Genomic DNA, 14050 nt, shown 5'->3' on the forward strand with positions numbered 1-14050 from the left:
ACCATCAACAGCGCAGCGACGAGGGCGACAAGCAGAGCCGGGGACATGGCGCCGGGACGGCCGGGCCCGGCGCTGGCGTCCTTACCGCAGCACTCCCGGTCGTAGGTCACGTTGTTGAACATGGCGGCGACTTCAAAGACGCTGCCCGGATAGCCGCCGTAGTTGTAGTAGTCGACGTTGAGGATGTTGGGCGGGCGGCCCCAGTCGGCGACGCAGCCGTGGGTGGAGCTGCCGAGCGAGCCGTGGCCGGTGACGTTGTTGGTCTCGTTGAGCAGCGACACGGCGGGCACGAGGATGGAGCTGCCAAAGAGGTTGTACTCGGCGTTGAGGTTGTGGTTCAGGAGGTAGAGCCGGTCGCGCGCGGCGTCCGGGCCCAGGCCGGGCGGCCGCTGCACGGTGCAGGGGAAGTTGCGGTCCTGCGGGTTGAAGGGCGTCTCCCACATCTGCGAGAACTGGTCGAGGAGCCAGGGGTAGCGGCGCTGGTCGGCCATGTAGTCCATGAACATGATGACGCGCTTGCCCCGGATGATGAGCTCGGCGAGCGTGGGCCAGTCGTCGAGGGTCATGGGCAGGTAGGGGGGCTCGTAGGCGTACTGGGTGATGCCCGTCGACTCGATGTAGGGGGCGTACAACGACGGGTCGGAGTGGTTGCCGTTACCCAGGAGAATGGTCACCACGTCGAAGGGGTGGGCTTGCACCCATTCCTTCACCGTGGTAAGCCATTGCGTGATGGGGCCAGCTGTGGGAAGAATGAGCTGTTAGCTGTCACGGACCACGGTGCTAGTTTCGGGGAAATCAGCAGGGAACGAACCATCAAGCACATCGCATGAAGTGTGGCAGAAGTGTGGCTCGGTATCATTCTCGGCAAACTGGATCTGGGCCTGGAGGAAACGGACGCCGTCGTTAAGCTGCGCGGTAACATCGAGTTCCTGGTTAGCGGCAGCGTTTCCGGGGCGCACAAAGGGAGAGTTGTGGCATCCGATGTAGGTGATGTTGCTCCACTTGCGGTTGCAGAACTCGACGTAGTTGTTGCACGGCCGCGTGTTGGTAGGCTGCTCGGTGGTGCTCGTGGTAGTGGGCGTGATGGAGAAGTTGCCGCTAAAGGTGGTTGACGTCTCTCGGCCGGTGATGACCGTGTAGTCTTCGTGGCGGGAGATGGGCACTCGCGTGGTGGTGGTTGTGCTGCCGTCGGAGATGACGGAGCCTGATGGTTCGTACACGTCACCGGAGAGGGTTATTCTCGAGGCGTAGGTCGTGTATGGGCCAGTTGGGGTGGCGGGCTGGGTGAAGAGCGTTCCCCCGGTGCCGCTGATGATGAGAAGTCCGTCGGAATTGCTGAGCTGGGCTGTCGCCGGGGAGAAGAGGGAGAGGGAGGCGAGAGAGGTGAGAGAAGCGGCGAAGCGAAGACATCTCGCCAGCCTTCCTGGTCTCCCCATGGCGATTGACGGGGTGTCAAGGACACGGAGAGAAAAGGAAAGGGAAGAAAAGAAACGGGAACGGGTGCTGCTGCTGCCCTGTAAAGTGCAATCCTTTTACCCTCGACAGTGACTCGGGGGCGTGATAAAATGGACGCGGAATGTCGTGCAGGCCGACGTAGTTGACAAGACCTCCCAGCCAGGAATCAAGAAAGAAAAAGGCAGGTGGAGGAAGTACGACAGTGCGAACAGTTTGTGCGTAGTAGTCTTAGTCGAGGCGAAAGGCTGTATTACGGTAAGGTGAGGTGAGACGATGCTGGTAAAGTGAGAGAATTGCTATTTCCTACGTTGGTGACGATGGGCGGTAGGAGTCCAGAATCAAGGTACAGGTACTTACTTCATGTCCCGGTGCCACCTTGACCCAACGAATGAACGGTCAACACCAAACCAGGACAGGGCAAGGCCAACAGACTAATCCTAAGCGCCGTCTTTATTTGTTTTCTTTTCTTCTCTTCCTCGTTTTCCCAGCCTACGCCAGCGGTCTCAGGCTGCCGTACCGCCACTGGTCCATGCAAGTTTCAAACGTCGTTTGAAGCTGAACGCGTGGCCATCTGCCAAGTCTATGTACTGTACGTTGTACATACATGCAGTAATACCCAGCCGCTCTAAGGTGTACGAATAGTGCACATCGTTTACCATACTGGGATCGAAAGCTTGTCCATGGACAAGATCGGCTGGTGCAAAAAGGGAATATGATCTTCTTTCTCTCCGTCCATCGTGCGCCAGGCAGCTTGTAAAATGGACATCCTAGGCCTGATGTCTTAATGTCTTCGAATCCAATGTTTATCACAATGTCGACGTGTAGGCCAATCCTGTAAGACGACGCAAAATTAACCACCCTGATTACGATTTATGCGGAAAATCGGGACCGCACAGATCGGACGAATCCCGTAACCCTGGTGATATTATGAGCTAGGGAGCTGCCGGCGCTCAACATCCAATTTCTTGTCAACTTTTCGGTACTGAGAAAGGTCGCTGACAGCACAAGGTATGGGGAAAGAACCTATTCGAATGGAGTAGGTGTACTTTGTTACGGCCACACTACACTCCCCTGAAACAATGTGAACTACAATTCGGGGAAGGCTGATAACCAGCCGCCTAAGGTTCTGGACTGAATCCAAGTACCGTAAGCTGGCTGAGCTCTCACTATTAGGCGTGACGCCAGCCTATAATCGCGTCGCGCTGTTGTGGCGCTACGTCACCTCTATGGGTCTATGGGGCAGTGCTGAGATCCAGACCAGGTACCTCCGTATGTATGTACTGTACTTCGTACCCAACGCATAGACCCTGTCATCTTGACTCCTTTTCTTTCCCATCCACAACAAGGGGACGCTTAAACACCTGGCTCTTGAGGGCGTGAAAAGAAAGCCCAGAGTCCCGGCGAGAGGACAAAGGATCACGAAAGACACTGATCTGTGTGTTCTTGTACCTGGGACCGACGGCCACTTACCACTTTGACAACTTTTCCACCGTCTCGCCTCGACTACCTTCGCTCCTCAACAGCAACGGCACTTCAAAACATATCTCCAAAGACCTTCGAGATACCCTCGTCTTCATCCCGTTTCTCGTCCCATCGTTCGTCTCAGTTCTCGTACGGCTGTCCGGCCATCACCCACCCCATCGAGTCGAATCACCCGGCGGGCGTCTGCTGTCATACCGGCAGCCGGCCTGCCCTATCCCACCGAAAAGTCAACGTTCACGTTCCATCTCACGACGAGTTTCAACACTGGGTTCCCCTCCTCACAACGCGTCGCCGCCTTTTTCGTTTCTGTTCGCTCCTCTCCAACCATGGCCAAAAACGCGCGGCGAAACAGCGTCATCGTCGCCGCCGTCTGTTACTTGATCGCCATCGCCTTTCTCATCCTCGTCCTCGTGGGAAACACCTACATCAAGCCCGTTCTCACAGACATTTACTTCTTCCGCCTCGATGTCTCCGAGGTCATACCCGTCTCCGTCCCCAATGCCGTCCTTCTCAACAGCATTGCTCGGAGCCTCGGCCTCCACGACTTTTACCAGGTTGGTCTCTGGAACTTCTGCCAGGGCTACCTCGATGAGTGAGTCAACACGAACCTCTTCCCCTTCCGATCTGATTCTCTAATGCGCTACGCGGACGACTGACGGACCCACCACGCTCGCCCGCCACAGAGGCTTCACCGACTGCTCCCCGCCCACGGCCGGCTGGTGGTTCAACCCGGTCGAGATCATGACCCAGCAGCTCCTCTCCGGCGCCTCCATCGCCCTCCCCGCCGAGATCAACACCATTCTCACCATCCTCCGCATCGGCCAGCAGATCATGTTCGGCTTCTTCCTCGCCGGCATCTGCCTCGCCTTCCTCCTCATGCTCGCCACCCCCGTCGCCCTCCGCTCCCGCTGGTGGTCCCTACCGCTCGCCATCGTCGCCTTCCTCGCCGCCGTCCTCGTCACCGTCGCCAGCATCATCGGCACCGCCATGAGCGTCGTCGCCAAGTTCGCCATCACCGCCCAGTCCGAACTCAACCTCCGCGCCGACATTGGCGTCCGCATGTTCGCCTTTATGTGGATCGCCTCCGTCATGGTCATCGTCGCCTTCTTCATACACGCCATCATGGGCTGCTGCTGTCGCATTGACCGTTCTGGTGGAACCGCCGCCGAGGATGACGGGAGCCGCCGGAGCGAGAAGCCGTCGAGGTCATCTCTGGGGCAGGTGCCCAAGCTGCCCAATTTCATGCGAAAGCGCCGAAATGCCCAGCCAACGGCATCCCCTTCATCATAAAGAGTTACAATGCGGCATAGAAAATGTGTGATGGTAGCCGAGGGGAAACGGACACCAGCTCGGCTTCTCTTCTTCCCCTTTATTGCTAGGTTATTTCAGGCAGCGGGAGCGACTCTTATTCTTTGATTATTGCGTTATAGACGGACCAACTTCGACTCCATGTACAGCATAGACTGGCGCACAATGGAGGCTGCAATTCGTGTCATACCATTCCCCGGTAATCCGTCAATGTTACCAAGGCGGTAACGGGCCTGGGTTTGGTTGTAGAAAAAGAATACCACATAAATCAGCGTGTAGTGCAGGCTCTAGGCAAGATAGAACACAGCGGGACACACAACCTGACGTGGTTTTTATGGGTTTTTAGGAGGCTCAGCCAGGCGAACACTACGAAGAACGATTTCAACCATCGTATCACGCGTTGGGATGTCAGACAGATGCAAACGGGCGAGTTCATTGGTCATCATATTGTGCGTAATGGGAGCAGTGATAACTGCATCCAGAGGGGTATAAAACCTCATACATGGTCTAGTCCATGCAACAAGATACATCCGTGATGCCCGAGCTTTTCTTGTCCTCGACTCGAATTCCCAAACGCCGTTACTAGCCCACATCTCAATGCACTTAAGCCTGCTGGTCGCTGAGGATGTCCGAGTCACCGGCATCGGTGATGGCCATGACACCAACCTGGTGGCACGTCAGTGATCATTCAAGTTACAAGGCGGGACTCGGCGAAAACGTACCCTGAAGAGCTTACCGCAAGCAGTGCCGAGCTCGATCTGGAAAGGTGTAAGTCAGCCAAATTAATAGCCCTCCAAAGCCTTGGATAAGGCTTCTTCGCTGGGCAGGCCGAGGGACGGATGTCCACACGGCCGATAGCAACGAAAGCCAATGGCCGAAGGCCAGGCTTGGGATTCTCAAAAGGTAAACTCACGTTGTTGCCAGTGAAGTGGTGCACGGGAGCCTTGGAAAGCTACGTCACTGTTAGCGGATGTAATCCCCCCCATTGGAAATAGGTCCCGCGGAATAAAGCATACCATGGCGTAGTATTCAAGCTCGGACTTGCGGAGGGGAGGAGTGTCTGCATGGCGAGGCCCTCGGTCAGAAAATTGACGCATATAGGAGAGCGGTAGAGGTCAACTAACTTCCAGCGATGAGGATCAGCTTGGCCTTGCCGCTGCGGAGGGTCTTCAGAGTGCTCTTGTAACCCAGGACGACCCGACCACTCTTCATGACAAGCGCCAGCTTGGCATTGCTATTCAGAACCTCCAAGTCAGCCGGGTGTACACTCTTCTCGTCGGGCGCATAGTGAATCGTTTGTGAGACGTGACGACGGCATCAACAAAGCAACTGCAATGTCTCCCATTCTCGTTCTCATATCAAATGCCATGCACAGCCACCGGGACAGGAGATTCGACCGCCGTCGTGTCGACAGATTTCACGCGCGAGGAACAGGGTGAGAAGAAGCCCAGATACATACATAGTGTTGGAGTCCTTCTTGCTCTTCTTGGGTGCCATTGTGACGGATTTTAGTGACAGCAGTCCGGGTGTCGAGTCGGTCGTTGGGCGGTATTTCGAGGATGTTGTCGGCGACGAAGAAATATTTACCTGTGCTTCGTGCTCGAATGTTGGGATTATTCCTGGAATTCAAGTGGGTGGGTCTCCAAAAACACTGCCCCACAACGATACCCCAATCGCAGTTTGCTGACCAATCATAAGGCTTACTGATAAAGCGAGCCCTAATGACCCGCATCGGGTAACGAGGACGGCCACCTCTTGCCACCGCCACCTATTGAATTTATCAGCAGCCAAGGTGCTGAATTTCTAAGCAAAGCGGGTTCTTGAGCCAATCCGCCCACTCATTGTTGTCCGTTGGAGATACATACAAATCATATATACGGCCCCCCTCCCCCCAACTTCCTCCGGACATCTACCAAAAGACAACCAACCCATACCAGATCTCGAGCAAATACCGAAAAAATGGCTCGCCGTCCCGCTCGTTGCTACCGGTACTGCAAGAACAAGGTGAGCGCACTTGCGCCCCAGAACCTTCTTGCATTTCGATTGCCCGCCTAGCCCTAGCCTTCAATCGACACTTTGACGGCCGTCCGCATTTCCTCGAGCGCTCGCCATCCGATTATCATAAAAAAAACGATGATTTTCTCTCCTGGAAGAGGAAATTAGCCATATTGGAAATCGTGGAGCGATAGCGGATAATGCGTGGCTGGGCCTGGGCTAGGTGTCGGCAAAAGAATGGAATGAAGGGGGGGGGAAAAGACGGGGGAAAAAATTCAGAATATCATCGCTAACGTGTTTTCTCATCTAGCCGTTCCCTAAGTCCCGGTATAACCGTGGTGTCCCCGACCCCAAGATTCGCATCTTCGACCTTGGCCGCAAGCGTGCCAGCGTCGACGACTTCCCTCTCTGCGTCCACCTCGTTTCCGACGAGTATGAGCAGCTGAGCTCCGAGGCCCTCGAGGCCGCCCGCATTTGCGCCAACAAGTACCTCGTCAAGATTACCGGCAGGGAGGGCTTCCACCTTCGTGTCCGCGCCCACCCCTACCACGTCGTCCGCATCAACAAGATGTTGTCGTGCGCTGGTGCCGATAGACTTCAGACCGGTATGCGTGGTGCCTGGGGCAAGCCCAACGGCCTCGTTGCCCGTGTCAACATTGGCCAGGTTCTGATGAGCGTCCGCACTCGTGACTCCAGTATGTTTTTTTTCCTCAATTGATTCCCGTGGAATCGGATTATCCCGCAGTGGACATTGTTTACTGACTACGTCATCCAGACCGTGCCCACGCCATCGAGGCTCTCCGCCGCTCCCGCTACAAGTTCCCCGGCCGCCAAAAGATCATCGTCTCCAAGAACTGGGGCTTCACCCCCCTTCGCCGCGAGGAGTACCTGGAGAAGAAGGCCGCCGGTCGTGTCATCAACGACGGTGCCTACGTCCAGTTCCTTGCCAACCGTGGTCCTCTCGAGGAGAACATGCGCAGGTTCCCCGCCGCTTTCGAGACGGAGGCTTAGACGAGGGGATCATGTTTCGCTAAGGGAAAGTGGGGTTTCTTTTTCACATGGCTGGCGTCTTGAGTGTGATCGCAGGTCCCGTTTGGTGACCTTGCTGCGGTAGGGTCCAGATAGGAATTTGATCAAGCCGCATTCCCATGGCATGAATATGGACGAACTTTAAGATACGCTTTGCTCCCTCAACGTCATGTAGTCTCGAGAGTTGTCCGTGATTTCTTGGATGCAAACAAGTGATACATGGGATGAAGAATCCACCGGCATCACTTGGTGACTCCCTAGTCTGTCCGTCCTGTCACGGAAAGAGGATGAAGACAGAAAACAAAAGAACATACTCGAGGTGGCCGTGACCAGACATTAACCACATTGACTGACGAACATGAAGTAGAAGCTCCTTATCACCATTTTGAGACCAGAAACTTGACACCACTGGTAATATTACCTCGTACAACACCGTGATTCCTCGGTAAACATTATGTAGTCTGTGATATGGTGGTCTGGGTCTAAGAGCCGGGGGATCAGTATTCGTAGTTGCCATGTCAAGAACAGTCCAGCCTGAAGCCAAGTACGCCTCTTCAAACACTCGGCTCCGTCGGAGACGTCAAAAATCTACTAATTCGGACAGTCTGTTACTCGGCTTATCCCGCGCCCTATTTTCTATGGGACACACCCTACTGCGGATTATCTCGGAGGGTATTGCTCTATTTGGGTCCTACCTGGCAACGGAGACCACCAGCTACAGGAATATGTATAGGTATCAATATGACCAGGCCGTCAACTGGCCGGGACGCGGTCTATCGAAAGAATGATGCCTACTTCCCCCGGCTTATCATGGGCACCATTGTCGGCCTCTGAGCCTAGTTGCTCTCCTCCATAGAGATATCACCAATTTCCTCGAGTTCTACCAAGCTACTTGCAGCTTGGATACGCAAAGTTTGGTTCATATCATGCCACCTTAATAAAGAGAGGGTGTGACGAAGGTCGATTCGTCTCCCTTGATTTGACTGAAGGTTAATCCACTTCGTACTACCCATATGGACGAATGTGTCTTTGTCTTCGTCCTCGGTAACAACTCTCTGGGTCGTGTCATCCTTGACGTCGATGTATGCCGCGTAATGCGTGCCGAGCTCGAAGTCCATGAAACGTGAAAAGGTATTGGTTGCGGCGATAAGGAAGATACTGCAAAAGACACCCCAAACATTTGCATCAAACGCACAAGACGGGCAGAGGTGACGGTGACGGATGGGAAGGTGTTTTCCTTCCTCTTCCTAATAACTCGCGGCTAGAGACTTCCAGGTAACTAACGCCTCGCCAAGATACTGACCGAGGTCATCATTTTGATACTAGCCGATTCCGTCGATAGTTATAGTTGAACGATCTCTTAACCTCGAGTAAGACCAGGTACGGGCGTACCATGTGCCATCCGCGGGCATGCTGCTCCATTTTGTAGATTCACCCGTCGTCTTGTGCACTGAAGCTGTGAACCCCCGCCACGCTCGCCCATGCCTCTTTACGTTTTACCCGTGGACACACCTCTGTGGCTCCCGTCTTGCAGAAGGTACAGGTTGAGGGCCTGATGGAGAAAGCCGATGGCAAGATGCACGGTTACTTTCTCGAGTTTGTTCTTCGCGCGTCGTGTTCACCCTCGTCGGACTGGCCGACATGGTTATCTACCTCGAACTCAGATGACGAGGGCCGAGTAAGGGAGGATGAGCCTATGATGGCGGTTATGGAATCTATGCGGGACTCTCCAAGGTAGGTATGCACCGTAGGTATGCATTGGATTTCTCTCGCGCCGAGGGTCGTAGACGCCGCCGCATCGTCGCTTGAGTAAGGACTATAAAATCGTGCCCAGGAGACACCACCTTGCCTACAAACGCCTGATGATACTAATGTCAGGGTCGCCGACCGTTCGGAGTAGAAGACCAGCAGGTGGGCAGCCGCCTTGCGAGGGGCGGTTTCAGATGGTGACCAGTAGGGCGTAAGTGGAAGGAAAGCCATCCCCAGGTCTATTGACACTCTATTTGATTCCATGTCGATACAACTTCGGACAGGCAATTGACCGTTAGGCCAAAAGTACAAGACACCTTGAAATGTTCTCGTCTTAGCAGATATTGGGCCTTATGGGATGCACCCCGGGAACGCACGCGCCCAAAATGCGGGCCCTGTGCTGGTGATCCCGGGTTGGCGGCCACGCCAGCGGGGGCCGGCCCCACTACAGCGAGGGGAATACGGTGTGTATTCAACGTCAAAGGCTCATTCATTCGTCTTTCCGCTTGGCGAACTTTGAATATCTCAGTGGATGGGCGAAAGAGATTTCCAGCTCGTGCTGCCACTTCGCGCGCCCCCAGTCGAAATCTGATTTGTACTCCTGCCGCAGCCGGCTGTGATCAGCCGTGGCACCAGCTTGCCCTGGACATCGCGTAGTCGTTGGTAGGCAGCGAGGGCAGAGAGACAATCCCAAGATTCATTCTTGACGGCCAGCTTGTCGTGACTTCACGCGATCGGCCGTTCAGCTCCGATGTGTTAATAGGCAGCTATTTATATATAGGTATGATAGTAATCCGATTCTACTATCGGTAGCATCCGATAGCATCGCGCGTTTCTATCTTACTTCTCCAGATGGTAGCCCACGGGAGGTAAGAGACAGGACCGTATTCCGAGTCGGTTGGTGAAAAGAGACCAGAGCTGGATGACATCTTCGATCTGGCGATTGAGACTTCCCGGTTAACCGATGACATGGAAGCGATGCCGGCTTCAGGGAATGTATGAAGCCAACGATCCAGGGAATACCTTATAATAGGGCAGAGTTATAACATGTGTTGTAGCCATACAAGGAGACAAACTTCGAGTGAAATAAAGTGGAGGATGTGGGGTTTCTCATTGATCGCCGAACCACCGAGCCAAAAGAAAACAAAACAAAAAGGCTAGGTAGGACGCCTAAACAGTTCCAATTTCGCCTATTATTGTCGTCCCAAAGAGCGAACGGAGCAAAACCGGAGGGGTAGGCCTTGGCAAAAAAAGACAGTGATATTACCTTAGGAAAACGCGCCTTTAAATGTACGTTGTATATACCTAATTATAAGGGTGAGGATGTGAGCGGGTAAGCGGGCTTTCTGACCGACTACGCGTAAAATTGGTCGACGGGTACATGTACTTTTGGGCGGCCCCTTTCCATACGTATTCCGTACCTTGTTGCACGTCACCCGACATCCTCACCGCTGATCCACCGACCCCATTCGCGCGCGGGTGGCCCAAATCTAATTACCCACTGTACATGCCATGTACCTTATTAGTGTACATATGTACGTACACATCGTTGGGGGCTCCTCCCCCTTCTGCTGGTCACCGTGTCATCCCCATTCACCGTTCCTACCTGTCAGTCACATCCTGGTTGCAACCGCCTCTCTTATAGACCACCAAGAGCCTAGTTGTCCACATAATCGAGTAGCGTCTCCTTTTTCTGCCCACCCTTCTTTACCTTCCCTACGTCTGAGACTTTGCGCAGGTACCTGATACTACCTAGGGAGTGTGACGCCATATAGGTCCCCCCTCTTTATCGCGTGACTACCCTACCTATTACCTATAGGTAGGTACCCAGGGGTGCTCCTTATCATTCAGATTGCCTCCCCCTTATCAAAAGAACGCCCAGCCAAGGGCCAACCTCCCTTTTAGATTCGAGGCCGACTTCTGCTTCAAACACCTTCCCAGCTTGTCTCCCACGACAAGGAAAAGCGTGCCTCACTGGAAACACCGACCAGAAGGTGACACCATGGCATTCCATCAGCCGACCCAACAGTCGGTACGACGAGCCATCCAACCTGTCGACGACAGGGCTTCCGCAACACATCCCGTTCACCTTCAGTCTTCAGAGCGACGCGAACCCGGTCCCGATGAATCCCAGACTTGGGTACTCTTCTCGCCTGCTGCCGATGCCACGACCTCGGCGTCGTACCTCAGTAGTGCGGGCGAATCCATCCAGACGCCAGGACGGTCCCAGATCAGCCATTTGGGCAGCTTCAACACGGTCTCCCGTTCAAATCAGGACGCGCACTCTAGGCAGTCTGCCATCCTCTCGGCTGCCATCGACGACGAGTCGATAGACGACGATGCCGAGCTCGATAGCCTAGACAGCCATCTGCCCGGCTTTCGCACGCTCGCCAGCCCGTACGACGAGCAACCTCCTATCCAACACCATGACGCCACCGTGTTCCCAACCCACGATGGACTGGGGTCGTTCCGGTTAGACCCGCATGTAGGGACACCGGAGGTCCAGGACCACATCTATTCGTTCGAGCAGTTCAATCCGCGGCGAGTTCGGAGGAGGAGGGAGAGTATCGAGCTTGCCGAGCTGGAGATGCAAGAAGAGCAGGAGCAGCAGGCACATAAGATGCAGAGGATCGAAGCGTGGCGGTTGGAACAGAGTCGTGTTTTGCTGGAAGAAATACATAAACAAACGAGGGGGAGGAGACCGTCCCACTCGACCCGACGTCGCAGCCGGACCAAGGAGGCCAAGGCGGACAATCCCGGAAGCTACGATGCTGCTGGACAGGCAGACCAGGAAAGCATGGACTGGCACGAACAGCCAACACCGCAGCCCCTGGAAGACAGAGGCGCATTCGCCAAGATCACGCGCAAGGTCATCAAGGACCTCATCGGGATCGACGACAAGTTGCTCTCCATTCTGCTCGGCGAAGCCATGCCAGACCCAGAGGACGACGGCCCCTCATCCACCCCCAGAACCTCTGCCATTATTTCGAATTCAACCATCAACTCACCGCCTACGGCGGACCAGTCACCGTGGCAGATGCGGATACTCGACCGTGTGGCGAGAGAGCTGGGCTTCCTCATCAACCAACTGTCGCCGCATCCTGGTGCCTTCTCGACATACGCGCGAATGCAAGAGATGCCCATCCCTTACGCCGGCTTACCTGTCATCCCGGAGACGGCAGCTAGCTCCCCCTCCACGGCCCGGGGAGCCGACGAAGTGTCCGCCAAGATGCCCGAATTTAAGCCTACCGTGCCCGCTCCCTCCGAGACCCTCGACATGCCCCATATCCGCGGAGGGGTCGCCCCGGAAGCCTCCGCGCAGACCACGTCCACGACCGTTCCCCGAGACGAGACCACCGCCTTCACGCAGGAGGAATGGGAGCGGGACCTGGACGTCAAGCTCGTCTTTCGCTACTTCCGCTCGCGCTTCACTTCCAACACGGCCTCTGCGCCGGCTTTCACGTCGGGCACCTCGCACCTGGCGACCTGCAGCACGCAGGACCTGGCGGCCAAGGCGGCCCGGGTCCGGCAGCACCATCCCCTGGTGGCCCGGACGCGGCCGGCGGCCGAGCGGAGGGCGTTCAAGGCCACGGCGCCGCAGAGCCCGTCGGCACTGCGGCATGCGTCGAGCTGCGCGAGCCAGAGCACCAGGCGCTCGGCGCGCCGGAGCAGCGTGTCGTCGCGGCACTACTGGGACATTGGCGGTTCTCTGGGGACCGGTTCCGTGATTGGCGGATCGACGGGTCCCATGGGTAGCTGGTGAGGTGTGCGAGAGAGCGATGTGACCTGGGAGCCTTGACGATTCAATTATGGAGCCTTTTTTAGTCTTTTTCTTTTCTTGTCTTTTTTTTTTTTTCTTTTTTTTCCTTGGCTCTATTCATTACCAACGACTTGGGACGTCAATTCAGTTGTCGATAAAGCAGGCGATTTGACAGGGTCATCATCATAGAGGGGGTGGATTCATCTGGGACCATGTCGAGGCATCTCATGCAAAGCAGGTGTTGTTCTGGGATCCTCTTTCTTTCTGAAAGGGCCTATGGGAGGGGAAACAGCTCGAGGAGTTCACGAGAGCATGCGCAAGACGTGGAAGACCATTCGGGGGCGGGTTCTTGAGAGAAGTGGCGGCTTTCGTATGAACATGTTGTCCTTGTTGAGCTCTTCGCTTTTTCCTTTCTCCGCTGGACCGAGCTTACGGAACATCTCTTCTTCAATTGATGATAATGAAGCAATTTCGAACACCTGATCCAATCTGATCCGAGTATCGGATTGGCTCTCGTGACTGACTTGACGGCGAGACGGCGACTCGATTAAGGTCAACGTCTGCAAGGACATAGCATGGTTTTGCCTGGTTGTAATGGAACGACTCTTTGCTGCCTCGGTCCATAAGGTAACTGCCTTACCTACCTTGTCTGCCGAAGGTACTGTTAACCTCCCATGGGAAAGGGGAATGAGACCTGCATGAGGTCAGTTGCTTCCATCCTGCAACATGACGTGATAGCCGGAGACGTGCGTTCCCTTCGTCCGGGAGCAAAACAAGGAATACTGCTTAGCCCTGCGTCTTATGGGCACTCGGCTGCGAGACGTAGCATGGAGCCTGAAACAGGTTACTGCTAGCAATGCAATGATGCAAGAACAGGCTGGCGATGATGACAACGGCATCCCTATAAAGGCTTCCCCAGTTAGTTGTAAGAGGCGGCACGGAACTGCCACGCATCGATAGTTGATCCTTGCTACTACGAAGAGCTGGCGTGGTCTAGGGTCATGTTCCGGAGTGAAGCGTGCAAGGAGAACCAATCCAGTTCTCTGGTCCATCCATGTTTTGCTATGCTGCATCTAACAGACATTCGTGGCCCTCTTACATTCATGACAACGTGACAAGATTCATCCGACCATGCTCCTCTTGCGACCTCTCATCCGCACGTCCTCCAGTTTCCGCAGAACCGAAGTGGCCTGCTTCGCCGGTAAAGCGCCCCGGTAACCCTCCAGCACCTCGGGAAGAGCACCTCGGCACGCGGGTGTGTGCTTCCAAAGG

The 14050-nt window shown here is 55.1% G+C and overlaps 8 protein-coding genes across 8 annotated transcripts; 4 read left to right on the top strand and 4 right to left on the bottom strand.

The window, feature by feature from the left end:
- Window positions 1-68: 68 nt before the first annotated feature.
- On the bottom strand, window positions 69-1286 carry ACRALDRAFT_2069014 (uncharacterized protein; the record flags this gene model as incomplete). Its single annotated transcript, XM_071022134.1, has 2 exons — window positions 69-739; window positions 812-1286. Coding segments are annotated over 2 exons (1146 nt in total), but the record flags the coding sequence as incomplete, so codon positions are not given.
- Window positions 1287-3278: 1992 nt separating this feature from the next.
- On the top strand, window positions 3279-4074 carry ACRALDRAFT_2063718 (uncharacterized protein; the record flags this gene model as incomplete). The annotated part of the gene is made up of 2 exons (XM_071022022.1): window positions 3279-3529; window positions 3621-4074. Coding segments are annotated over 2 exons (705 nt in total), but the record flags the coding sequence as incomplete, so codon positions are not given.
- Window positions 4075-4848: 774 nt separating this feature from the next.
- Window positions 4849-5742, bottom strand: ACRALDRAFT_1068957 (60S ribosomal protein eL30; the record flags this gene model as incomplete). Its single annotated transcript, XM_071017618.1, has 6 exons — window positions 4849-4911; window positions 4968-5003; window positions 5159-5197; window positions 5262-5305; window positions 5370-5479; window positions 5705-5742. The coding sequence occupies 6 exons, from the start codon at window positions 5740-5742 to the stop codon at window positions 4849-4851; spliced, it is 330 nt and encodes a 109-aa protein (XP_070877736.1).
- Window positions 5743-6026: 284 nt separating this feature from the next.
- On the top strand, window positions 6027-7654 carry ACRALDRAFT_1061845 (60S ribosomal protein uL16). The gene is made up of 3 exons (XM_071016490.1): window positions 6027-6249; window positions 6551-6935; window positions 7016-7654. The coding sequence occupies exons 1-3, from the start codon at window positions 6205-6207 to the stop codon at window positions 7249-7251; spliced, it is 666 nt and encodes a 221-aa protein (XP_070877737.1). The 5' UTR covers window positions 6027-6204; the 3' UTR covers window positions 7252-7654.
- On the bottom strand, window positions 7295-10132 carry ACRALDRAFT_207851 (uncharacterized protein; the record flags this gene model as incomplete). The annotated part of the gene is given in 19 exon segments (XM_071022337.1): window positions 7295-7309; window positions 7342-7408; window positions 7436-7582; window positions 7614-7667; window positions 7703-7857; window positions 7965-7984; window positions 8028-8105; window positions 8135-8202; window positions 8269-8375; window positions 8441-8530; window positions 8573-8591; window positions 8662-8719; window positions 8782-8856; window positions 8892-9292; window positions 9334-9632; window positions 9652-9742; window positions 9863-9954; window positions 9988-10003; window positions 10083-10132. The coding sequence occupies 19 exon segments, from the start codon at window positions 10130-10132 to the stop codon at window positions 7295-7297; spliced, it is 1902 nt and encodes a 633-aa protein (XP_070877738.1).
- Window positions 10133-10610: 478 nt separating this feature from the next.
- Window positions 10611-13438, top strand: ACRALDRAFT_1061846 (uncharacterized protein). The gene has a single exon (XM_071016491.1). The coding sequence runs from the start codon at window positions 11021-11023 to the stop codon at window positions 12779-12781; it is 1761 nt and encodes a 586-aa protein (XP_070877739.1). The 5' UTR covers window positions 10611-11020; the 3' UTR covers window positions 12782-13438.
- ACRALDRAFT_207853 (uncharacterized protein) lies at window positions 12899-13350 on the bottom strand (the record flags this gene model as incomplete). Its single annotated transcript, XM_071022338.1, has 3 exons — window positions 12899-12908; window positions 12952-13002; window positions 13085-13350. The coding sequence occupies 3 exons, from the start codon at window positions 13348-13350 to the stop codon at window positions 12899-12901; spliced, it is 327 nt and encodes a 108-aa protein (XP_070877740.1).
- Window positions 13439-13452: 14 nt separating the features above from the next.
- Window positions 13453-13983, top strand: ACRALDRAFT_2017632 (uncharacterized protein; the record flags this gene model as incomplete). The annotated part of the gene is made up of 5 exons (XM_071019890.1): window positions 13453-13485; window positions 13517-13696; window positions 13739-13766; window positions 13796-13864; window positions 13898-13983. The coding sequence occupies 5 exons, from the start codon at window positions 13453-13455 to the stop codon at window positions 13981-13983; spliced, it is 396 nt and encodes a 131-aa protein (XP_070877741.1).
- Window positions 13984-14050: the final 67 nt, after the last annotated feature.

Source organism: Sodiomyces alcalophilus (assembly GCF_042370955.1).
Source record: "Sodiomyces alcalophilus JCM 7366 unplaced genomic scaffold ACRALscaffold_2, whole genome shotgun sequence".
Lineage (NCBI taxonomy): Eukaryota > Fungi > Ascomycota > Sordariomycetes > Glomerellales > Plectosphaerellaceae > Sodiomyces > Sodiomyces alcalophilus.